The sequence below is a fragment of the Lichenostomus cassidix genome, chromosome W (assembly GCF_008360975.1).
Source record: "Lichenostomus cassidix isolate B80296 chromosome W, HeHo_3.0, whole genome shotgun sequence".
Taxonomy (NCBI): Eukaryota; Metazoa; Chordata; class Aves; order Passeriformes; family Meliphagidae; genus Lichenostomus; species Lichenostomus cassidix.
Genome location: NC_139510.1, coordinates 1,250,778 through 1,276,866, shown reverse-complemented (window position 1 = coordinate 1,276,866; position 26,089 = coordinate 1,250,778). Strand labels below are relative to the sequence as shown.

The 26,089-nt window shown below is 42.1% G+C and overlaps 1 protein-coding gene and 1 long non-coding RNA gene across 4 annotated transcripts in view; both read left to right on the top strand.

Moving 5' to 3' along the window:
- The window catches only part of LOC146425288 (uncharacterized), a 234,035-nt gene that overhangs the window by 113,902 nt on the left and 94,044 nt on the right, over positions 1-26,089 (top strand). The window lies entirely within an intron of this gene.
- LOC146425289 (transcription factor RFX3-like) overlaps positions 1-26,089 on the top strand; it is a 156,851-nt gene that overhangs the window by 66,747 nt on the left and 64,015 nt on the right. For all 3 annotated transcript variants that reach the window (XM_085041592.1, XM_085041590.1, XM_085041591.1), the window contains one exon: positions 5,604-5,853. In XM_085041592.1, the coding sequence (XP_084897718.1) occupies positions 5,604-5,853 (250 nt within the window). The remainder of the gene's footprint in view (positions 1-5,603; positions 5,854-26,089) is intronic.

Genomic DNA, 26,089 nt, shown 5'->3' with positions numbered 1-26,089 from the left:
GATACGACTAGATGACCTTCTGTAGACTTTCTCCTCTCCCCCCCCCCTTTTTTTAAACTGCTTTGTTTTTTTTAGACTGCACCGTAGTGCCTCTAGATTAACTGTGAATTTCAGCGGCTTTTAAAGCTTTTTAAATACCAAGCATAAACCAAAAAGTTTTAAATTATCTTAAGTATCTGAAAACAAGCAACACAGTACATAACTTGAAAAGCTTTTAGGATATTAAAATTAAGTTTTAGACATTTTTGCTTCCTCTGAAGAACAAGAGAGAATTTGTGATGGCCATAGTTAATACCACAAAGGTTCTGACTTCTTTGTTGTTATGGATTCAAAATGTTAGTGCCAGTTGATTTTAAGAAGAATTATGGGATTTTATGTTTAAATGTCAAAATTATCTGGGTAAATAAATTAATTTTTGTCATTTGCCTATTTTATTGTAACACAAGCCATGGTACAAAGCTTGTTGATATTGAAAAGTTGGCTAAAATTTTTAATTACTTCAAAATTCAGTTTCTTCATTTTAGAAAAACTAATGAGTATTGTTTATTTCTGTATTTTGAGCTATATCAATTCAGAAGTCCAAGTTAGTACATAGGACCAAATATCCACTATGCTCAATAGCTAATAATAAATTATAACCCATTAAAGGGTAATTATTCAAGTCATTATGAACATGAAGAATAACATAAGGTTCATGACTTAAGTGAAAAGCTTACCTGGTTAAGGAGGCCCAAATGTTTAATAGTTGGAATTGTGTCAAATTACTTCTGTTCCTTTGACTTTTTTACTCCCTTAACAAATCCGTTCACAAATTGTAATTCTATTTTAGTTTTTCCTTCTTTTTTGTAATAACACTGTACATATTGTTGTCCAATTTAAAATTTCACTCTGCTGAACTAACTGAATGTCTTAAAATACAAATGAGCTCAGAATTTCAAGCTTCAGCCAGAGAATTTCAGTGAATTTGAAATCAAAGCAAAGCATTTATAGGACTCTCATATATAGGACCCTCTTGGATGACCTTTTTTTGTCATGTTTACAGTTTTGTAATGTACACCGTTGACATGGTTTAACCCCAGCCAGTAACTAAGCACCACACAGCTGTTCACTCACTCCTCCCTCCCTGCAGTGGGATGGGGAAGAGAATTGGGAAAAATAGTTTGACAGTTGGACTTGACAAATGTTGAGGTTGATAGCTGGACTTGATAATCTTAAAGGTCTTTTTAAACCTTGATGATTCTATGATTTGATGATTCTATGAATAGTAAACCTCATGGGTTGAGATAAAAAAAAGTTTACTAAGACAAAAAAGGGAGAGAAAAAAAAAGAATATACAAAACAAATTATGCACAAAGCAATGGCTCACCACTTGCTGACTGATGCCCAGCCCATCCCTGAGCTGTGATTCCAGCCCCCTGGCTTACTCCTCCCAGTTTATATGCTGAGCATGACATTAAAGAATGTTAAGGGTTGGAAGGGGCCTTAAAGATCATCTAGTCTCAAGTCCCCTGCCATAGGCAGGGACACCAGCCACTAGACCACATTGCTCAAGGCCTTATCGAACCTGGCCTTGAACACTGCCAGGGATGCGGCATCCACAACTATTGTGATAATAGCTGCAAGTTCCCCACACCCCTTTCTTAACGACTGTACTTGTCACCTATTGTCCTGCCTTCCCTACTCCACATAGTCCTAGCCACGCCCCCAGTTTTCCCTATTGGTTCCTATACCCTAACCCCACGTGGCCCTGGCCACTCCCTCGAGTTTCCCCTATTGGTTCCTGTACTCCTAACTCCGCCCCTGTACCTCCCCTGTACCCAGAGGTCACTGGGCCAGTGTGCTGTCCCTGCCCCTCTCTGTTTCCCTATAAAACCCCTTACCCTCCGCCATCTTGCTGTCTATGCTCCACGTGTGTTTATGCTCCACATGTGGCTGTGCATGTGAGGCCTTCGCCCTCGAGGCATCTCTGCCTCGGGGAGGTCGTTGGCCTCTGCTGCACCATGCGAATAAACATCTTCCATGGACACAACGCATAGACCCTCCTCGCCTCCTTTATCACCGCCGGTTGTGGAAGCAGACGACCCAGAGCTAGCCTTATGGCTCCCCGGATGGTGAGAGCGCAGTGTCCAGCCCTGGGACAGAGGATTTGGAGCACTGAGGCGCTGAACCGGGCTGGGTAGAGAAGCTCTAGGGTAAAGTCTGCTGTAACATCCTTAAAACCGCAACAAATGGCGCCCAACGTGGGGCAGAAGCCACCCTGGAAAGCGTCCCCCTGCAGCCGCAACTGCGGCAGGGGAGTAGTCGCATTTGGGAAGCCATTTCCCTGACGAGAAGCTTGAATTCAGCGAGAAGACCGAAGGGGCGGCTGGTAGCCTCTGGAAAAAAGTCGCGCTTTTCAAAGAGGTCGGCCGAACGGCGGTGGACCATCCCGAGTGATTTTTTTTGATTCTCCGTGCTTGGTAAGCCCTCTGGAAAGCCCCTTGGGAGGGGAGCCGGTAGAGGCCTGGTCGGCTTGGTACGGGGGTCCCTTTTTTCTTTTTAGTTTGTTCTTTTTGCCTCGGGGTAGGTGGAGGGTTAGAGGTGGTGTCTTGTCGAGGTGAAGGGAGTCGCGCTCCATGTGAAATCTCAACAAGAAAAAACCCACTTCTAACAAGGAGAGACCTAAGTTTTGTGCCCCCATTTTGGGAGAAATTTTTCTTATAAAATTAGACATATTTTATAAGGAATGGGGAATCAGTTGTTGTGTGGTAAGTTTTTGCGCGCGAGAGATAAAGTAAACTAATCTGTATTTTGTTTTATTTAGTTATCTGGCAGTGAAAAACCCTTGTTCTCTCCCTGCATGTATCCCCCAACATGGTGCCGGCCATGTGTTGGTGGCACCCCCTCCTCCACCAGCTCGTGTTCCCCCTCTGTCCCTCAGTAGAGAGCTGATCGTACGCTTTTCAGCCTCTCCTGTCCCTTTCCCGGGTTAGAACTGATCACTCTAACTCGAGATCCCTGCTAACCTCCTTTCCTGTGCCCCAAACCTCAGCCGAGCTGACTCCACGTGTTTTCCAATATGGCGCCGGCCGCATGGTCAGGCACGCCATGTTGTCTTCTTCCCCTTGAAATTTTCCCGGGCTTGCCGAAGCCCCGCCCCCTGCATCCCTCGTGTTCCGTTGTAGCCCCTCCCCCCGTGTCGGTGAGCGCTCCCTTCGGTTACAGATCCTTCCCCATCTGAGTGTTTCTCTTCGGTGCGGGCCCCTCCTCCCATCCTCTCAGGTGTTCCCTCTCAGCCAGAAGCAGCTATGGCCTTGCCGGGAGTGGAGCTGCACCTCCAGTTGCCCGCGGCAGGCTCGGAGGAGCCGGTGGGGCCAAACCTCTAGCTCCCCGCGGCAGACACTGCCCCCGGAGCCCGGTGGAGCTGCGCCAAAGCAGTCCCTGAAGCTGTGCTGCCGTCTAGCCGTGCTGGGGCCTAGAGGAACTGTTCCAGACCCGGCAGAGCCACAGCAGGAAAGAGCTGTGTGTCACCCAGTGGAGCTGCGCTGCGTCCAAAGTTTTCTCCCTCTCCTAAGCTGAGAAAGACTTCGGTGACAACCCCGTTGCTGCTGCAAACCCTGCCTTCATCTTAGCAGCCCCAGCAAAAGAAAAACAGACTACAAACATGACTGCAGTCTGAAAATTCAGCCTATACTGAACTCCAACATCAAAATCAGCCAGCTGCATCATCGTTTTCCCCATACTCACAGCAAAACTAATTTTGTCATTGCTTTACATTATGTTGTTTTACCATTTTCCTGTTGTTTAAAAATTTGCTATGAAAGCTTTTAGGAAAAGCCTTTCCTTCTTTAATTTAGTAAAAAATGGGGAAATATTGTGATAATAGCTGCAAGTTCCCCACACCCCTTTCTTAACGACTGTACTTGTCACCTATTGTCCTGCCTTCCCTACTCCACATAGTCCTAGCCACGCCCCCAGTTTTCCCTATTGGTTCCTATACCCTAACCCCACGTGGCCCTGGCCACTCCCTCGAGTTTCCCCTATTGGTTCCTGTACTCCTAACTCCGCCCCTGTACCTCCCCTGTACCCAGAGGTCACTGGGCCAGTGTGCTGTCCCTGCCCCTCTCTGTTTCCCTATAAAACCCCTTACCCTCCGCCATCTTGCTGTCTATGCTCCACGTGTGTTTATGCTCCACATGTGGCTGTGCATGTGAGGCCTTCGCCCTCGAGGCATCTCTGCCTCGGGGAGGTCGTTGGCCTCTGCTGCACCATGCGAATAAACATCTTCCATGGACACAACGCATAGACCCTCCTCGCCTCCTTTATCACCGCCGGTTGTGGAAGCAGACGACCCAGAGCTAGCCTTATGGCTCCCCGGATGGTGAGAGCGCAGTGTCCAGCCCTGGGACAGAGGATTTGGAGCACTGAGGCGCTGAACCGGGCTGGGTAGAGAAGCTCTAGGGTAAAGTCTGCTGTAACATCCTTAAAACCGCAACACACAACCTCCCTGGGCAACCTGTTCCAGTGCCTCACCACCCTGGCAGTAAAGAATTTCTTTCTTATATCTAACCTAAATTTCCCCTCTTTCAATTTGTACCCATTACTCCTTGTCCTGTCACTACAGTTCCTGATGAGAGTCCCTCTCCAGCTTCTCTGTAGGTCCCTTCAGATGCTGGAAGGTTGCTATGAGGTCTCCACGCAACTGTCTCTTCTCCAGGCTGAATAGCCCCAACTTTCTCAGCCTGTTTTTGTAGGGGAGGTGCTCCAGTCCTCTTACCAACTTTATGGCCTTCCTCTGGACTTGCTCCAACAGTTCCATGTCCTTCTTACATTGGGGGCACCAGAACTGTACTCAGTACTCTGGATGGGGTCTCACCAGAGCTGAGTAGAGGGGGAGAATCACCTCTTTCAACAACCTGCTGTCAACTCTCCTTTTGATGCAGCCCAGGATGTGGTTGGCTTCCTGGGCTGTGAGCGCACACATGGAATATCCTTTTGGTCAGTTTGGGCCAGCTGTCCTGGCTGTACCCCCTCCTAGCTTCTTGTGCACCCCCAGTCTTCTTGCTGGCAGGACATGAGAAGCTGAAAAGTCCTTGATTTAGTATAAGCACTATATAGCAACAACTAAAACATAAGTGTGTTATCAACATTATTCTCATCCTATATTCAAAACACAGCACTGTACCAGCTGCTAGAAAGAAAATTACTTATATTTCAGCTGAAACCAGTATACAGAATAAATGTCATATAAATAAAAAAACAGTTTTGACTGGAGGATTTTAAAATTTACAACAGTTTTATAAATTACTATATAATATACTAATACCTGAATGAGATCTTCCTCTCATATCTTCAATTTTTTTCATACTTTTCTCCACCCCTCTTCAGATGGGGCTAAAACCATTTTCTGTTAAGTTTAATGAATACTTATTTTAACAGTGAGTCCAAGTTAATTACTCAGTAGTGTGACATATGAAATGTTATTCTGTGTAGATGCAGGGGTTTTTTGCCAATCCTATTAAGTTTGGTTATAGCAACTGTACACTCTTTTCTACAATGATGTTTCCCTCACTTAAGCAATTCAAATAAATAACTACTACTTCTTTTATTTTCTTTTCCTGAAGTCGAACAACTTATCCTTACACGGAAACCCAGATGTATAGCCAAAACACTGGGGGAAATTACTTCGAAGGAAGTTCCGCACAGGCAACTACAGTGGTCTCCTCTCATAGTATGGTGGGCACCGGAGGGATTCAGATGGGTGTTGCAGGAGGACAGCTCATTAGCAGCTCAGGAGGGACCTATCTGATTGGCAATTCAATGGAAAATTCTGGTCATTCAGTGACTCATACAACACGGGCCTCACCAGCTACAGTAAGTACTTCAGAACTATGTTAAATCTTTGGAGATATTTCTTAATCACTATGGTGTTCCAGCATGCTGACATGTTTATGTAGCAAAAAGCATATTATGTTGGCAGAATCAGTAATATATGGCTTTGTCTTGCAAATATTTACATTTAGTTTAACTCTGTACATGTAAATAGTATAGTGCTGTCATGGTTTAATCCCAGCTGGCAATTAAGCACCATGCAGACACTCACTCTCACCCAGTGAGATGGGGGAGAGAATCAGAAGAGTAAAAGGGAGAAAACTCATGAGTTGACATAAAAACAGTTTAATAATTTTAAAATGGAAACAATAGTGATAATACTGATAGGAATAAAAAATATATAAGGAAAAGAAAAAAATAACAAAGAGAATGCAAATAAAATCCAAGAAAGACAAGTGATGTAAATGAAAGTAATTGCTCACCAACCGACTGAGCCAGTCCAGCTGCCCAGTCAGTCCCTGAGCAGTGGCTCCCCTGCCGATGTCTCCCCTAGTTTTATTGCTGAGTGTGACATCATATGGTCTGGAATATCCCTTTGGTAAGTTAGGGTCAGCTGTCCCAACTGTGTCCCCTCCCAACTTCTTGTCCACCCCCAGCCTACTCACTGGTAGGGCAGTGTGAGAAGCAGAAAAGGCCTTGACTCTGTGTAAGCCCTGCTCATCAATAACTAATACATCCCTGTGTTATCAACACTGTTTTCAGCACAAATCCAAAACACAGCCCCATACCAGCTACTGTGAAGAAAATTAACTCTATCCCAACCAAAACCAGTGCAGTTCACTGGAGATGCTTGCATGAGAATGTGGATGACACTGAAAATCTTGCTACAACCTCCTTTCAGGTAGTTGTAGAGAGTGATAAGGTGTCCCCTGAGCCTCTTCTTCTCCAGGCTAAACAATCCCAGCTCCCTTAACCCCCTTTCCTCATATGACTTACTCTCCAGACCCTTCACCAGCTTCCTTGTCCTTCTTTGGACATGCTCCAGCACCTCAATGTCTTTCTTGTAGTGAGGGGCCCAAAACCGAACACAGTATGGGCAGGGACATCTTACACTAGATCAGGTTGCTCAAAGACCTGACCAGCCTGACCTTGAACACTGCCAGGTATGGGGCATCCACAACTTCTCTGTGTAACCTGTTTCAGTGTCTCACCACCCTCATTGTAAACAGTTTCTTATGTCTAATCTAAACCCACCCTCTTTCAGTGTTCAATCATTGCCCCTTGTCCTACTGCTACAGGCCCTACTAGAAAGTTTGTCCCTGTTTTTCTTATAAGCCCTCTAAGTATTGAAAGCCTCCCCAGAACCTTCTATTGTCCAGGCTGAATATCCCCAACTCTCTCAGTCTTTCCTCATAGGAGAGGTGTTCCAGCCCTCTAATCATCTTTGTGTCCCTCCTCTGGAACCACTCTAACAAATCTTCCTTGTGCTGGGGACCTCAGAGCTGAATGCAGTACTCTAAGTGGGGTCTCACGGGAGTGAAGTAGGGAAGGGGAATCACCTAATTTGATCTGCTGGCCATGCTTCTTTTCATGCAACTCAGGATGAGATTGTCTTTCTGTGCTGCAAGCTCACATTGCCAGCTCATGGCCAATTTTTCATCCACCAGTGTATCCCCAAGTCCTTCTCCGCAGACCTGCCCTCAATTTGTTCATCCTGTAGTCTGTATTGATACCGGGGATTGCTCTGACCCAGATGCAGTACTCTTCACTTGGCCTTGGAGAACTTGCATGGGCCCACTCCTCAAGCCTGTCAAGGTCCTTCTGGATGCTATATAACAAATCAACTGCATCACACAGTTTGGCATCATCTGGAATCCTGCTGAGGGTGCATTTAATCCCTCTGTGTGTTACATTGATGAAGATATTAAACAGTATTGGTCCCAGTATGAACCCCAGAGGGACACCACTAGTCCCTGATCTCCATTTGAACATGGAGCCGTTGACTGTAACTCTTCAGATGTGGCCATCCAGACATTTTCTTATCCATCTAACAGTTCATTGATCAAACCCATATCTCTCCAATTTAGTGGCCAGAATGTTTTGGGAGACCATTTCAAAGGCCTTACAGAAGTCCAGGTAGATGACATCTGTAGCTCTTCCTTTTTCCACTGATGCAGTCACTCCATTGTAGACCACTAGATTAGTCAGACATGATTTGCCTTTGGTGAAGTCATGTTGGCTGTATCTCTAATCATCTCCTTGTTCTCCATGTTTTGACATATGCAGAATCATGGAATGGGTAAGTTGGAAGGGACCACTGGAGGTCAACTGGACGAACCCCCCTGCTCAAGCAAGGGGCCTAGAATACATTATGTAGGATTGCATCTAGACAGTTCTTGAATATCCCCAGGGAAGGAGACTCCACAATCTTTCTGGGCAACCTGTTCCAATGCTCAGTCATCTGCAAAGTAAAGTTCTTCCTAATGTTTAGTTGGAACTTCCTGTGTTCCAGTTTCTGCCTGTTGATTCTTGTCTTATTGCTCGGCACCACCAAGCAGAGCCTGGCCCCATCCTCTTGGCACCCTCCCTTCAGATAGTTATAGGCATTGATAAGATCCCCTCAGTCATCTCTTTTCCAAGCTGAACAGGCCCAGCTCCCTGAGTGTTTACTCATAAGTGAGTTGCTCCAGTCCTCTAATCATCTTTATAGCCCTCCACTGGACTTGGTCCAGAAGGTCCATGTCTCTCTTGTACTGAGGAGCCCAGAAATGGACACAGCACTCCAGATGTGCCCTCACCAGGGGTGAGTAGAGGGGCAGGACCACCTCCCTCGACCTGCTGGCAATGCTCTTCCCAATGCATCCCAGGATACCATTTGCCTTCTTGGCCACAAGGGCACTGCTGGCTCATGGACAGCTTGTTGTCCACCAGGACCCCCAGGTCCTTCTCCGCAGAGCTGCTTTCCAGCAGGTCACCCCCAGCCTGTACTGGCGCCTGGGGTTATCCCTTACCAGGTGCAAGGCTATGCACTTGCCTTTGTTGAATTTTAGACAGCTCTCTGCCCATCTCTCCAGCCTGTTGAGATCCTTCTGAATGGCAGCATAGCACTCTGGAGTATTGGCCACTCCTCACAGTTTTGTATGGTCAGCAAACTTGGGGTGAAAGCACTCTATCCCTTCATCCAAGTAATTGATGAATAAGCTCAATAATACTGGACTCAATACTTTTCAGGACAATGTATTTCATGATCTTACCAGGCACAGAGGTGAGGCTGACTGGTTGGTTGTTTCCAGGGTCCTCCTTTTTACCTTTGTTTGAAATGGGTACAATGTTTCCCTTTTTCCTGTCACCAGGGTCATTTCCTGACTGCCATGGCAAATATAATGCAGAATGACTTGGCAACTGTATCAGCCAATTCCCTCAGGACCCTGGCATGCATCTTGTTGGGTCCCATGGACTTGTGTACGCTCAGGTTCCTCTGGTGGTCATGAACCGATCTTCTCCTATGATGGGAAGGATTTCTTTCCTCCAGTTACTACCTTGAGGTTCAGGGCTTGAAAGATGTGGGAAGAGAGATTTTCATTGAAAACTGAGGCAAAAAAAATTGTTGAGTACCTAAGCCTTTTCCATGTCGGTTGTCACCAGTTCTCCTGTGCTATTTATCAGGTTTAAGAGGAGAGTACATTTACTTTAATCTTTCTTTTCTGGCCAACATACCTGTAGAAGCCCTTCTCATTCATCTCATCCCTTCCCAAATTCAGTACCAGCTGTGCCTTAGCTTTCTTGATCCCATCCCTACACATTTGGTCAGCATCCCTATATTCTTTCCAGGTTCCTATGTCCCTGGTTCCACTGCCTGTGCATTTCCTTCTTGTATGTTAGGTTTGACCAGGAGGTCCTTACTAGGCCATTCTGGTTTCCTGCCTTCCTTACCTGATCTCTTGCATGTGGGAATCAAGCTCTTGTGCTCTGAGAATAATGTCCTTGAAGAGCTGCCAGCTCTGTTCAGCTCCTTTATCCCTGAGGGCAGTTTCCCAGGGAGTCCCATGCACTAATTCCTTAAATAAGTGAAATTTTGCTCTCTTAAAATTCAAAGTCCCAACTCTACTCTTCACCAGTCCCATATCCCTCAAGATTGTGAATTCCACCAGGGCATGATCATTGCAGCACAGGCTGCCACCAGTCTTGAGAACTCTAATTAGATCTTAAAATCTCTAATTAAATTAAGACTCTTGATATATAGGGTTCAACTCATGCAAGCAATAGTCAATTGAAACATAAACAGTTCAGCTTAAACTGTGATGTCAAACACATACTGTTTTAAATTTACTAGAAGGTATTAATAAGCCAGGTAAACTAGAGCAACACACCAGTTCAATTTTTCTTGTTGCGTACCTGGTACATTTCACTTTTAATCCTAATTCTACATGCACCATCATAATATTTTTTCATACTTGCATAGAGAATTTAAGAGATCACAATAATATGTAGCCAGACCTGCTTCTTAATGTAATACTCATCAAATATATTCTAATATTTTGAATTAATTTTGGATAATTTTCACATGGAGACAAATGAACCAGCCATGGGCTTCTTATAACCTCTGACACTTTTGCCATATCAAGATTTAGTTCTGTTTCACTGTTTGCAATAAACAACTTCATTTTGTTTTATTCACTGTCATTAATCAAATAATTACATTTTTCTAACTAGCAAATTAGTCGTTACATTGATAAGATTTTAGCTCTTCCTGATAATTCTACTAATACATTGTAGCAATTTGAAATTATATTACGTGTATCCTACTTGAATGATGAGTCTGGATGAGTTACTGACAGTTAATGTCAGAGGATAGGCAGCTACAGCAAAGACTAATTAGAAAATTATCTGCCCTATAAATAATAGAATTTAAATCACCCTGCACTTTTTACTATATGCAAATGTTGTAAGGACTGTTCTGATAAAATTTGCATTGTAATACCAATGTTTCCTAATGTCAAAACTTTCAAAATGTGTATATAGTTATTAAATTAAAAAATGTATTATGCTTGTCAGCCTGGAAAGAACTCCCATCTATTAGTTCTGGTTTTTCTAACAAGCATTAGGGTTGATCTGCAATCACTGTTATTCATCAGTCATTACTATCCATAGGAACTATTGACTCAGCAATGTATCCTATTTCAGTCATGCTTGTGCCCATCAAAAGGTACATTGAAATAAAAACAAAGCCAATATGAATTAATTAATTAGTTAATACTTCTGAATTAATTAATGAATACTCCTGGTACTAAGTACAGTGTGCTAAGCATTCTCCTGATGGAAAAGAAAGCATGGCACCTTTCTAAAATAAACCATTTGATAATGGAGTGGGAGAAAAAGAATAACAGCCACAAATAAGGAGGACCAATAGTAACGTCAAATCCCGATAATATAGTTTTGGAGGAAGTATAGTTCTTTTAAGAGAAAAAAAACCCCAAAATGTGTAAGCTTCCATAGCCTTATTTTAAGCTGGAGTAGTTGTGATTTGGAAAGTAGTTTGAAATAAGATTTTATTTATTCAAACAGCCAACCTCTTTCCAGGTAAAGGAATTTTTTCCTTTTTTCTCACCCCTCTGGTAATTGGCAGCACAGTTTTTATAGCTGGATTCATCCTAAAATGAACAAACTGCTTCAGATTAAAAAATCAGATATACTTGGATCTTTATGTTATATTGGAAAATTAAATCACCTAGTCTGACCTTTTAATCATACAGGCCTAACATTTTATTCAAATCTTCTTCTGAACACAGTGACTTGTTTGGTGAAAAAAGGCATTCAGTCTAGGTTCCCAAACATAAGAAGGTTAATAATCTGTTTAATCAGTCATTCAAATGTTCAAGTACTCTCACTGTTAAAAATGTTGGTTAATTATGAATTAACTAGTGGGGTGGAAGTTAGGAGGATTTGGGGGGTCTTGTACTCTCATTAACCTCTGTCCCCCAAGACTGCCTCCTGATTCATTCTGCTCCATATCTGTGAAGAATCATGGCTTGCTTTTATCCCTTCCCAGAAAAAGAGATAAGTTTCAGTGTTGCACGGTAGACAGAAGTACATATATCTCCTACTCTGCCCCTGGGAGCCCCATACACCCCCCAATGGATTTCCAGAAAATCCCCATGAGACTAAGGCCAAACACACTTGCACCATTTACGCTCTGGCCTCATATGCTTATATTGCTCATTTCTGTCTAGCTTTCAGCCATTGTATTTTGTTGTGTTAAAAATTTTAATTGCTTTAAAAAATTAAATTTAAAAATCCCTGTAGCAACTAGTATTTTGTTTCTAGTTTTGCCTCCTAATGTATTTATTCAGTAAATCACATACCTATATCAGCATGTTATATTTAGTGTATTCATTACAAACAAATTGTTTCTGAAATAACTCTTTGTGGTGGGTTGGCCTAGCCACCAGGTGCCCACCAAGCCACTCTCAATCCCACTCCTCAACAGTCTGTTTTGCCTCTGATGATAATTGGTGAGTGATCTACCTGTCTTTAATTCAACCCATAAGCTTTTTGTCATATTTGTTTTCTCCCCCTGTCCAGCTGAGGAGTGTTAGAGCAGCTTGGTAGGCACCTGGAGGCCAGACAAGGTCAACCCACCACACTTTCAAAGGCAAATCAAGCTTGACTTGGTGAAATTACTGTAATTTTTTGCCAATTAAACAGAGCAAGATAATGAGAAATAAGAACAAATCTAAAAACACCTTCCACCCACCCCTCCCTTCTTCCCAGGCTCAACTTTGCTCCCAACTTTTCTACTTCCTCCCTCAGAGCAGCACAGGGGGACAGGGAATGGGGGTTGCTGTTAGTTCATAACACTTTGTTTCTGCCTTTTCTTCCTCTTCATGCTCTTGTCCTGCTCTAGCATGGGTCCCCCACAGGGTCACAGATCCTGCCAACAAACCTGCTCCAGCATGGGCTCCTCTCCAAAGGCCACCATTCCTGCCAGGAGTTTCCTTCAGGGCACATCCACCTTGTCCATCATTGTGTCCTCCCCAGGCTGCAGGTGGAAATCTGCTCCATTGTTAACCTTCAGGGGCTGCAGGGAAATCTCTGTTCAGATGCCTGGAGCACTTTCTCCCCTCTTTCTTTACCGATCTTAGTGGCTGCATAATTTTATTTCTCACACATTCTCACTTCTAGCTGCCATTGAGAAATTTTTTTACCCCTTCTTAAATATGTTTGCACAGAGGCTCTAGCAACATCACTGGCCCAAATTTGGGCAGTGGCGGGTCTGTCTTGGAGCTGGCTGGAACTGTCTCTGACATGAGAACAGCTTCTAGCGTCTTCTCTCAGATGCCATCCCTGCACCACCAGGTTTACTAAAACCTTTCCACATAAACCCAATACACTCGTATGGAAAACTATTCTCATTATTAAAAATTGGTCAAAGGAACACAATGACATTTTGTTTCTGAGGTATTCAAAATTTGATATTGGAGATGCCTCTGAATCCTTGAAGTGAATTTTTGTCTGTTCTTTTTCTTTTTTTCTGTAAAAATGTATACAGTAGGTCAAACATGATTAGCCACTGCTATCATTACAGTTCAAATCTTAGTGGCATGGTGTTAGCACTTCTCTAGAGTAGTGGATTTCTGTGTGTCTGTTGTGGTTTAAGCCAAGCCAGCAACTAAGCCCCACGCAGCCACTCTCTCACTCCCCCACCAGCAGGATCAGGGAGAGAATTGAAAGGGTAAAAGCTAGAACTCGTAGTTTGGAAGTAAAGACAGTTTAATAGGGAAAGGAAAAGCCACTCACACAAACAAAGCAAAACAAGGAATTCATTCACTGCTTCCCATGGGCAGGCAGGTGTTCAGCCACCTCCAGGAGAGCAGGGCCCCATCATGCATAACAGTGACTCAGGAAAACAAACACCATCACTCCAAATGTCCCCCTTCCTCCTTCTTCCTCCCATTATATATACTGAGCATGATGTCATGTGGTCTGGAATATCCCTTTGGTCAGTTGGGGTCACCTGTCCCAGCTGTGTCTCCTCCCAACCTCCCATGCATCCCCAGCCTCCTCAACAGCTTGGCAGTATTAAAAGCAGCAAAGGCCTTGGCTCTGTGTAAGCCCTGCTCAGCAGTAACAAAAACATCTCTACATTATCAACACTGTATTCAGCAGAAATCCACAACACAGCCTCATATCAGCTACTGGGAAGAAAATTAACCATACCTCAGGCAAAACCAGCACCATGTCTAATTAAATAGACAGTTTGTTCAAAAAATGCCAATTAATCTCTTGCAAATTCTGTCATATTTTTTTCTGAATTTTAAAAAATAATTATCTGAACTTTCTGTTTTGTTTCTCAATCCTGATTTCCTGATGGGACTAACTCTTGTGAAAGTGTACAGCTCTTGCTGTATGCTTTTTAGTTCAGTGGAGTGCGCCTGTTTTAGAAATCCTAAGTAAGTTTGCCAAGGTTTTGGGGAGATTTCTGAGTCTGTGCCATAACTGGCAGATCAACTACAGGGCAGCTATGGGGTTTAGAATCTCAAGTGTATGAGAAAGGTGAGGTATACAGACTACTCTTTGATTTGTAGAAAGGGATTGTATTGAAGAGAAAGAGTGGAATTGATAAATTGACCAGCCATTTGAAACATCCAATAAGGAAATAAAAATGGACACTGAATTGTCTTTTGAGAACTTAGGGAGAAGGGAGTCATCTGGTATAAACACCAAACATTTTGAATTTTTACCAAGTCATGGATGTTATGTACGCTTCTGCTCCATATGTTGGCCCCATATGTGGTTTTCTGATCATAAGAAATATTTATTTTCATCAGTCAATATGCATACCCTGTGCACATGCAGAGTACTGAAGACAACTGTGATGTGTTTATTTTAATGAAATTTAATGGATGCTCATATCATCTGAAACACCCTCACATCAACATCAGAAAACAAACAATAATTAAAGCCCCCATTCATTTCTCCCAGCTTTCCTATCTGATTAGGGACAGAAAAGAAGTCCTCAGACTAATTAAATATTTCAGCTGGGAAAGGTATGAAGGTATGAGGCCATTATTTTCTTGAACTTGTCCATCTTCCCCTCAATTATTATAAATATATTACTTACAGTACTCTGTTTTGGAAGGTAAACAAATAAAACAAGTGATACAGTAGCGGAGACCACAACTATATCTAACTCTGTCTGTGGATTGTCTGTGGATTGTCAGTATTTTCATTCTTTGATTGCTGTTTTTACTGAAGTGGACAACACTGTTCCAGTAATGAATTATTTTCTCTCTTGTTCTCCTTTGAATATGAGCTACCTCCTGCTATTTGTGCATCTAGTACAATATAAATACTTTAAAGCTTTTCTTGAGTTCTTTTAAAGTTATCATTTATAAAATATCAGATTGTGTTGGTTTGAAAACAAACCAGTGGGAGATCACAAGTCAAGATTGAAATTAAAAATAAGTGAAATAATACAAGGAAAAGCACTGACAAAGTCAGATACAACCTAACACCCTGTTAGGGTGGTAGTAGCAGTCCAACTGAAGTAGTCCAGTTGAAGCGGTGATCCTGTGAAGGTCTAGTCTCCAGCAGAAGATCCAGTAGTAGCTCTGGTCCTCTGGGAACCCAGTAGACAGGGCTAGCTCAGGCAGTTCCAAGGCCAGGTTATATCCACGTGGGAACACCTGGTTCCTCCCTCCTGGGCAGAGCATCCCACAAGGGGATGAGATAAGTCCATGAGTCACACGGTGGGTCCCTGATGGCCCATTGCCTGTCATGCGGGGTGGGTCATTAGCAGCTGATAATAGCTAACGGATGGCCCATTGCCTGTCATCCGGAGTGGGTCATTAGCAGGTAATAGCAGCTAACGGCCCACAGCTGGTGGTAATAGAAAACTACATCTATATTGCAACCTAGGACACAGATATATTTAATGATCTTTTTGTGTATATGGACAAAACTTTTTCCACAAAAACTGAAAACAAGTGTTTTTTTTCTTCTGTCTTTGAATTACTTTTTCATTCTCTTGAGCAAAATCCAATGCAACCTAGTAAAAGCTCTACTACAGTTGCTTAGTCTGTGAGAACTTTCAAGAGAATCTTTCACGTTTTTCTGGATGTTGGACCTGTGAGTTCTCTTTATATGGTCACTGATGCTTCATTTTCAAGTCTTTGCATCTAGGCAGGTTTGTCTGCCCAATTCAAGTCTCTTGCATGAGAAACCTCTTCAGAGGACAGTAGCATTTGTATGAATGCACTGTTTTGAAATATAAGTGGAAAGGACTCTGGAGTTCTCATCCATTTATCATATAACACTTTAATATAGTGATGTGCATAGACCTTGTTTTAGGATTATCAATGAGAAAGTAAGAATTGTTACCAGGAAAAGCTATAATAGCAAATACAGTTATCACTAGTATCCAAGACTTAGCTGTACTGAATTCAATTTTTTTAATACACATTTGATGAATTAATAATTTCTTCACAACTTCTTTTGTATTTCACTTGACTTAAAGACTACAATGACAACATTTTTGAAACAGATAAAGTTAAAATTTGCTAAATATATAGCAGATAAAAATTAAAGGCAGCAGATGAAGTTAAAAAATAGGTGCCTGTGTAGAGACATGGACTTCTTTTAGACATGAGGCAGCAGATGTCTTAAACTTTAAGATATCATCAAAAGTAGTCTGTTTTACTGTCAGTGAAGAGGGGTTTAGAAAGGCAAACAAATATAAATAATGAATTAGAGGATGTCCATGTTAATTTCAGTAACTTAGAGCTTAAATTTCTGAAGATTTTTTTCCTTGTCTTGACTTCCTCAGAACAAGTATTTTGTGTCAAATACTTGAATCATGAAGAAAGTAAGTTTTCCTTGCTATTGAGTTTTAAGAAGGAAGTTTTTCAATGTGAATTGAGGATTTTTAAGTGTTTTTCTATGTATATACCATAGAGATATCTGAGATGTTAATGTATATGTTCATCTGATAAAGTGTTAATGGACAAAAAGACTTTAAAATAACAGTTAATAAGATTACATAAAAGCTGAACATTTTAAGATTTAGTTGACATATATAATAATCATAGTTTTGAATTTATTACTCACAGAAATGTTCTACCCTTCTTAAGCATTAATGACTACAGCAGATTGTTAGGGAAGATGAAATAGGAAGGCCTTACAGATATGATGACCTTGCAAAAGATGATGAGAATATGGAAAATATGAGCGAGATTGAAATGAAAACAAGATTCGAGTTGTAAAGTAACTAAGAGAACAATGGTATGGCCAAGGCAGGTAATCCCCCCTCTTGATAGAACAATGCCCTCTGCCCAGGCAGGTCCAAAGGTCAGAGCAGACCCTACCTGCCTGGTAGAAATCCCAAAAAAGGCAGTTTTTTTAAGGTTTGAAACATGACCCTGTATGGTAATGTGATGATTCTTATAGGTTGTATGTAACTGCTGTAGGAGTTGTAGTTTGTCTTAGATTGGTTAAAGAAGAGTTGAATATTCAACAGAGAAGACAATTTATTGTATTGTAAACGGCAAATCGCTCTCTTTTTTCTCTCTCTCTCTCTCTCCCTTTCTGCTGGCCTGTTTGGAGCCGCGCCTGGCGGCTCAAACAGGCCTCTCACCCCCACTCCATTTCGCAATAAACCCTCACGTTCTAAAACTCATCTTTAGAGATCTCTTGTCCCTATTTTATCCCCATAACTAAACCCCACGGAGTCTATTCTTACAGCAGATAATACATTAGCATTTTAGAAGGCAAACTGAGTGAACTGATGGAGAAGTCTAAAATCACAATTCCCATTATTATGATGCTGTAATTTCCCCACCCATGTTTATATTAATATATACACTCATAATTATATGTATTAGTAATTAGTAATGCAGATATGTTTAACATGCTTTGGTGGGGCTGCTGTGGGAAAGATAACTTTTTTCAGTTATCAGTCAAAACATTTTAATGTCTTTCCATATAGAATTGGTTTTTCAAGAAGAAGAAATGTATGGCTGATCACACATTCAAACAGATGGGTGTGTTATTTTTTTGTCAAATAGCATTCCAGTTGTAAGTAGGCCTGTAACTTCTGATTGATTGTCCTTAGAAATGTGAGGAATGTAATTAATTAATCTCTATATGTGCACAATATAATTTCAAATGTTCAACCTATGTTCATAATTTTTCCCAAAATGTCGAGGCTACAATTTAAAAAAACCAAACACTATTTGGGATAATTGCTATTTAATTCGGGATATATGATTAAAAAACTCTGAATGAAGGTGAATTTAAGTTCATGCACATCTTTTCCAGAACTAAAGTCTAAGTTCCTGGCCCTAACTTTGAACTTAAAAGATTGAAGGAACAGATTCTGCATGTGAATAACTTGCCATTAAAGTTGCTGTTACTTCCCCAACATGTAGGGGCCTGTTTCACATAGAACAATTTGAAAGCCTGAGGGCTCAAGCCTATCAGAAGCTTGGGATTTTTAAAAATAAAATTAATTGGAATGAGACAGAACCCAAAAGTAGCTAAAAGTTTTCAAAAGGAGACAGAAAAATGATTCATAGTCTAGAAAATCTGCCTTCAAGTTAAGTCATTAACTACATGGTAGAGAAGGTTAAGAGCTGCTTTGTCTATGGTTAGGTCCCTGCATGGGAAAAAGTTACCCGATGGTAAAGAGATATTTCAGTAGCAGATTGTCCTGGTTTAAAAGACAGATGTCTGCCAAGGAAGGCAAGAACCCCCCTGGAATAGAAAGATGACCCTCTCCCTCCAAATTATTATGACTTTGAAATTACAGGGTTTTCAGGCAAAGACATGGGAAAAAGAATAACAGTTCTTTAATAGACTATATATATATATATATATAAAACAAGACAAAACAAGCAACAACAACAAAAAGAAACCCCACCCAATGACAGCCTTTTCCCACACGTTAAGCAATTTCCCCTTTGTTGTAGTTACTACCACAACCGACAGGGGGCGCGTTTGGTTCGTGTCAAGGCAGAGAGGCTGCGGTGACTCCCCCGCGGCTTCAGGGGGCGATGTTGGCTCAGGCGGCTTCAGAGGGTAGCCGATGCGAGCCCTGAGCCTCCCCGGGGGGTAATGGTGGCCTTGGTGAGAGAGAGAAGGGGGGGGAAGAGTTCGGTTTTCCCCGGGTACTCATGTGCACGATATGGTATCCTGGCGATGGCAACAGCAGAGGTTCCAGTCAAACCAGCAGCTCCGGAGAGAGGGATGAGTTGTGTAGGAGGGTCTGGTTTCCCCTGAAGCACCCAGGCAGATGGTGAGGGTCTTCCCAGCAATAGCGAGTGCTGAAAAGTCCCTGTCAACTGGCAGCTCCTGAAAGTAGCGGGCTCACCCATGGGCGGCAAGGAGAATTACCCAGCAGCAAGGGTCCAGCACCAAAAACCGCCTGCACTGCCCCGCTCTCAGCCCACCCAGCCGGTTCCCCCCTCAGCAAACCAGTGCCCAACCCCCACCCTCCCTCGCTGGAAGCTTTCAGTGGAATACAAGGGTCGGTGGCCAGTTCTTTTGTATCTTAATTGCCCATCATTCATCCCCCCCCCATAAGGCATCAACTGCCCTTTCCTCTCAGCGTCCCCCTTATCAGGGAACAAATGGGAGAAAATTCACTGAAAAAACCAAACCCGCAACACAGGTAAAGCTCTAAAGGCAACTCATCAAAATTTAGACAAGCAATACTGCAGAAAATTTTTAATAATGAAAATAATTGCTATTGGAACAAGTTACACTAGACTATGATGAATACTTTTAATTTCAAATATAGATCAAAAGTCTTTCTGGAAGACCTGCTCTAGTTCAGTAATACTTCATGATATTAATGAAATAATTAAGGGTGAATTTTAGAGGCAATGAACACTTCTTGACCTACATTATTCAAAAAAATAAGACAAGCTGATCATAGTAATCATTAAGATCTCTGGTTTTAAAATCTCTGGATCTGCGGCCATGAGTTTTGATTTGCCCCAATCGAGCCCAGAGACACTTCAGAGACCAAGTCAGAGAAGTGAGTATTTGCTTTATTCGATGCACTGGGTGTGGGGGAATTTTCTCCACCAAACACACACACCTCAGTACCCCCAAAGACACAGTGTTATAGGTAAAATTCATGAATATTCATTACATTCCCCAGGATAGGAGTGGTTATACAAATAATTTCTCGGAAGTCATTAATATCATTAGCATGTGCACCATGCATTCTCTGTATGTCCTGGTGGTCTTTGGAGACCCCTAAAGACCCCTCCAGGGTGAAGGTCCTTAATGGGGTGATTCAGCAGTTTCTGTGCTGGTTCGAAATGCATGCTTGTACATCTTAGCTGATAAGCCATCAGGCCAGAGCTGTTACCTACATTCACTCCTCTCTGAGCTGTCAGCTACAATTTGAATTTGAATTAGAGTTCAGCCTTCAGCCCTGGACAGGCGCCCTGGTGGTGGAAGGGGGCAAAAGCTCAAAGAAACAAGGATGGTTGAAGTGCAAATAGATTTGGGGTTTCTGAGGCGCGGAATTGACTCCACAACTCAAATAGTTATGAAGTAGGTATGCGTTTATTCCAGCTGGGATGCATGGGGGGTAGCCCCTCCAAAAGCATGCACACCATCAGCAGCACTTCATTTGGTTTATATTAGGTTACAGATTACATATGCATAAAGTTAGACAAAGCCCCTATACATATTCATTACCTATCCCCGCTTCGTATTATAATGAGTTCATAGTTCATTTAAATATGCTTGCGCAAGCACAGTGTCACAGATTAATTGTGGGCAAGGGTCTCAAATGATTAATGAGGGCAAAATCGGTAGTCTTCCTCATGATGAACTCTTCACCCTGTTCTCTTGTGCATGCTCCCTTGATTCTTGGTCCAAGTCCAAGCCTTAGAACCAACTTGTACCAGTTCTGGGGTCCGAGAGCAGGATGTTCGGTCACACTCAGTAGTTTTTCTCAATTATTTGGCTCTCTTCTCTCTATCCTCCCCGATACTAGGTAGGCACAAAATCATTAAGCGAATAATAAATTGTCTTCAGCAAGCAAATCTTAGTAAATCATTATCCAATCTCTGGCCTTCTAAATCAGTTCAAAAGTTATTATTATTATTATCCAGCTTCTAGTTCTCTTAAATTAATAATTTCTAGCTCACCTTAAATCATTTCTATTTGACCACTTCTTTCTCAACCCCCCCTTTTCTTTTGTAATTTGTAATTCTTTACAAATCTTGTATGTCATGAAAGTAAATACCTTTCTCTATTTTATATCTAAGTTTGTACTTTTGCCATTGAGCATAAGCATTGCAATTCCAAGTACATAATATCATACAACAATAACTACTAATACAAACAGTAAGTAACAATGCAGCAATACAAATAACTATTACAAACAATTGTTTAAGCCAGGTTAACTTGGGTAACCATGCTATAAGTTTGTCCCATACCTCTTTAAACCCTCAAGAAGTGTCATCTAAAGTGATCTGATGCAATGTTTGCATTTTGTCCAAAATTGTCTGCAAATCTGTTTCTATTCGTTTATTCAAATCAACATAACTGCAGCAGCTTGTATTTATAACTGTCCATTAATCAAAGGTATGCATTTTGGTCTCATGCACCTGCCCCAATTACCAGTGTCACTAGCATGGTCCAGATCATGTTGTATTGATTTTTCATATTTGAAGGCGCAGAGGTCCTGTTCTTCTTGTCTCCCACTCTGGTCTTGGTGCAAGTTTGGTCCTGGTATAATGGATTCAAGTCGATTTTCCCTGTACTTTAATTGCTGTATGAGTCACCAGCAACGTTTGATAAGGTCCTTCCCACTTTTCCTGGAGTGGATTCCCTGAAAGAGACTTAACATAAACCCAATCCCCGGGATTCATATTATGAAAGGGTTTATCAGGTGGTGGGGGTTTACAATTAACAACGGTAGTGCGTATTGATTGTAATTTTTGACCTAAATGTTTTACATAATCTATTAAATAGCTTTGCCCTACCAGAGCCACACTGTCATTGTGAATCACATTCAGTTTCTCATTGGATCCGAATCTCCTCACCTCTGATGTTAACTAGATTTTTCATTCTTCAATTCTCTTATAAATTTTTCCCGGGCCAGATGTCTTCACCCCTGCTGGAGGTGGCATCTGGGGTAGATGTTTGGTAGATAGCCACTGATGTCCCACTGATGTTCTGTTGATAGCCCTTTATCTTTTGGGTTACTCCCAGTCTGCTGATATGCTGTGTCCACCAGACTTCACCTGGCCGAACAATGCCCTGGAAAGAAACCTAAAATTCCTCTTCCCGGGGTAAAGACAAACAGAACCCTTTGACTAAAGTTATACAAATTTTTTAAACTGATATATTTTCCAATAAATCCCCCCTTTGGAAGTGACCTGAATTTTAAGGTCACTTCCACATAATTTATTGACTCAACCAATACTAGTTAAAAATTTTGAAGAGAAAGACAGAGAATATATAGAAATATTTTGAAGGAAAAGAAGAAAGACAGAGACTATGTGGAAAAGCAGTTATATAGAAATTTTAAGAGGAATGTTAGTTACTTTGGCCTTCTTGGGCCTTCCCTCCCCAGTGGGATTTGTTTTCTGGGTTTCTCTGGAGTCAGGGATGGGGAGAATGGAGCATTGCCTCTGCTGTGTCCATGACTGAGAGCACCACTGCAGGGCTGGGATTAGAGCTCTGTGGAGCACTGCTTCTGCTGTGTCCATGACTGGCCCCACTGCAGGGCTGGGATGCTCTGGGGGTGGGGTGAGGAGCAGTTCATTGTCTCACCAGGGCAAGGCCTGACCTGCCCCCTCCCCACACATAGACCACACACACAGGCATCCCGAAGTATCTCAGAGACATTAATCTTTTCAGTTTTTTTGGCAGCCAACTTCATGGCCCACGACAGTGATCAGGACTATTAATAGGTTTTCCCATTTGTGATTTAATTAGGATACCTTTCTCCCCTTTGGTGGGATTTTTTAGCAAACAGAGCAGAAAGGAAAGAGGAAAGCATACTGGAATTCATATAAAATGGTAACTGACTAGGACTCTTGTATTGTTAGTTTTCCCTGCTTGTGATCTAATTAGACTATCTTCTCCCCCCTCCCCTTTTGGTGGTAATTTTAGCAGACAGCATAAAGGAAAGAGGAAAGCATACTGGAATTCATATGAATGGTACTGCTATTTTAAATTTAAAAGCATCTTTAAGCTGCAGAGCTCTGGCAGGTCGGTCCATGATTTCTAGCGATTTCTCAAAGGCAGTATTTTTTCTGTGGGGCCTAGCATTCCCAAACAGTAGACAAACAAATATACATTTAACAACAACAGTTAGCACCTTGTTAGGCTAGCGAGCTACCCTTTTGAAACCTTTTCATTTTAAAGAAAATTATTTTTGTCTGATTTACACATGGTTATATCTTAATGTTGCAAATTTAGATTTGTCTATAAGCTAATTATTAATATGGCCATTGTTTTATGTGCGTGTGTTAAAAAAAAGAGGTACTACTCTTTTCTTTCTGGCTTACTTACCTTCTTGCATCTGAAGGCATACCTGTTACAATTATTTACAAGGTTCTGCTAAGGTAGCTGAGTGACCCATGAACAACTCTGTGGGTAACACTGTTCTGAAAATACAAAAAAATAAACCATTTAATGTGTTTCATTTTGGAATCTTTGTGTTTCATTGCAGCTGTTAGCGGATTTACTGTTTATTATATTGTCCAATATGGTTCTTTCGTGTTCCTCTTTGTCAGGAGTTGATTTTATTCACATAAGAGAGGAGTCTCTGGCTGTAGATCTCACAGTTGCTAGGGAAGTCAGCAGGTTTTTTTTGCTTCTGTAGCTTGAGTGTTTCCTTGTCTCACATTTGGACATATTTAGCTTTTTATCTGATGAGGATACACTTGAACATTCAAAGTTGTTAATGATATTAAAACAAACTTGCACAATGATAACACATGTTAGAGAGGGGAGAAGGATGAATTCCTGTCTACTTCACCCCCCTTTGGAAATTCTTATATTTTCTGCTAGCTAGTTTTATTTTGCAACATAACCAGTTCTGTTGCCCTTCTCTGCAAGCAGGCAGAGCTTGGTTTTGACATCTCTAAGGCAACTCTTCTGGCTGCCTGAAACAGCTCAGCCAAGCAAACACACCCAAAAGCATCTAAAACAATACTCAATTGCCACACACTAAAATCAGACATTTAAAAGTTATGTTTTATACTTATTAGCACACACAGAGAAACAGCATACACACAAACAGGCATTCAAAACATGTTTAAACACTCAACTAGTTACTGTTATCGCATAGATTTAAATGCTGGCAAAATGCAAGTTAACAGGTAATTTGCACACACACGTACATGCACACACATAATAAAAAAATTTTAAAAGCTTTTGAGCAAAACTCTGCTCACAAAAAGCTTATCACAATAACTCAGGCAGGAGACTTGAACTCCAAAATACTTTGCAATTGCATTTAACCGAAGTAGGAGACTTTAACTCCAAAATACCTTGCAATTGCATTTTTAGCTAGGCACCGAGAGTCAAACTCGAAACCGCGTGGCGGCTGGGCACAGACACTCAAACTCAGAACCAAGACAACCGAGACTCAAACTCGGAATCACTGGAAATCAGGCACCGAGACAGCTGTGACTAAAATTCGAACAGCGGGCTCTGAGACTCAAACTCGGAACCAAGACAACCAAGACTCAAACTTGGAAACACATGAAACCGGTATACCAAGACTCGAACTCGAAAACCAGGCACCAAGACTCAAACTCATAACCAAGGCAACCGAGACTCAAACTCAGAAACCGGACAGCATGCATGCATCACAAGTGATTTTTTCATTATCTAATTAAACCACCACCCTTGTATTTTATCTCAAAGTAATGCCTTAATCAAAACCACAGGGATCTTGTGTTGGACTCACCGGATTCCGGGGACCGAGAGGTCTCTCTGGATGAAATCTCTGTGCGCGATGGGGAGGCCCTCACGATCCCGGTATCTGTGGAGTGATCAACAGCATTCGTCCCTTTGTGGTCGCCAAATTGTCACCGAAACTGCGGGAAAAACAAAAACCCTCCAACAACATCTTTAGTGTTAGAGAGTCAAGGCATTGCTTTATTATCTGGCCAGGATTCTGTTCTGGCCAGAATGTACCACAGAAATCATCTCATCTACACATAGCCCAGGTGTGCAGAGAGAATCATTCCATGATACATGACTTTACTAGATTTTTCAGGTATTTTATACAGTCAAAATACATAGAAATGTATTGGGTCAGTGTTCATTGGTCTAAAGTTGAGCAAACCCCCAGTATTCAGTTTCCTATTGGATCCGAATCTCCTCACCTCTGATGTTAATTAGATTTTTCATTCTTCAATTTTCCTATCAGTCATTTCCTGACCAGATGTGTTCACGCCTGCTGGAGGTGGCGTCTGGGGTAGATGTTTGTAGATAGCCATTGATGTCCTGCTGATGTTCTGATAGCCCTTTATCTTTTGGGTTACTCCCAGTCTGCTGATATGCTGTGTCCACTAGACTTCACCCGGCAGAACAATGCCCTGGAAAGAAACCTAAAGTTCCTCTTCCTGGGGTAAAGACAAACAGAACCCTTTGACTAAAGTTATACAAATTTTTTAAACTGGTATATTTTCCAACATTGGTATGCTGACAACACCAAGCTGAGTGGTACAGCTGACACACCTGAAGGATGGGATGCCATCCAGAGGGACCGGGACAAGTTTGAATTCTGGGCCCATGAGAACATCATAAGATTTAATAAGGCCAAGTGCAAGGTGCTGCACCTGGGTAAGGGAAAACCCTGGTGTTAATATAGACTGGGGGATGAACTGATCGAGAGCAGCACTGCTGAGAAGGACTTGGGGGTGCTGGTGGTTGAGAGGCTGGACATGAGCTGGCAATGTGTGCTTGCAGCCCAGAAAGCCAGTGGTATCCTGGGCTCCAACAGAAGCAGCATAGTCAGCAGGGTAAGGGAGGTGATTCTGCCCCTTTACTCCACCCTGGTGAGACCCCCCCCCCAGGAGGCCACCAAGATGATCAGAGGGCTGAAGCACCTCTCCTCTGAAGAAAGAATGAAAGAGTTGGGAGTTGTTCAGCCTGGAGAAGAGAAGGCTTTGGGGAGACCTTATTGCAGTCTTCCAGTACCTGAAGAGAGCCAACAAGAAAGGTTGAGAGGGACTTTTTACAAGAGAATGTAGTGACAGGACAAGGGGGAATGGCTTCAAAATGAGAGTAGGTT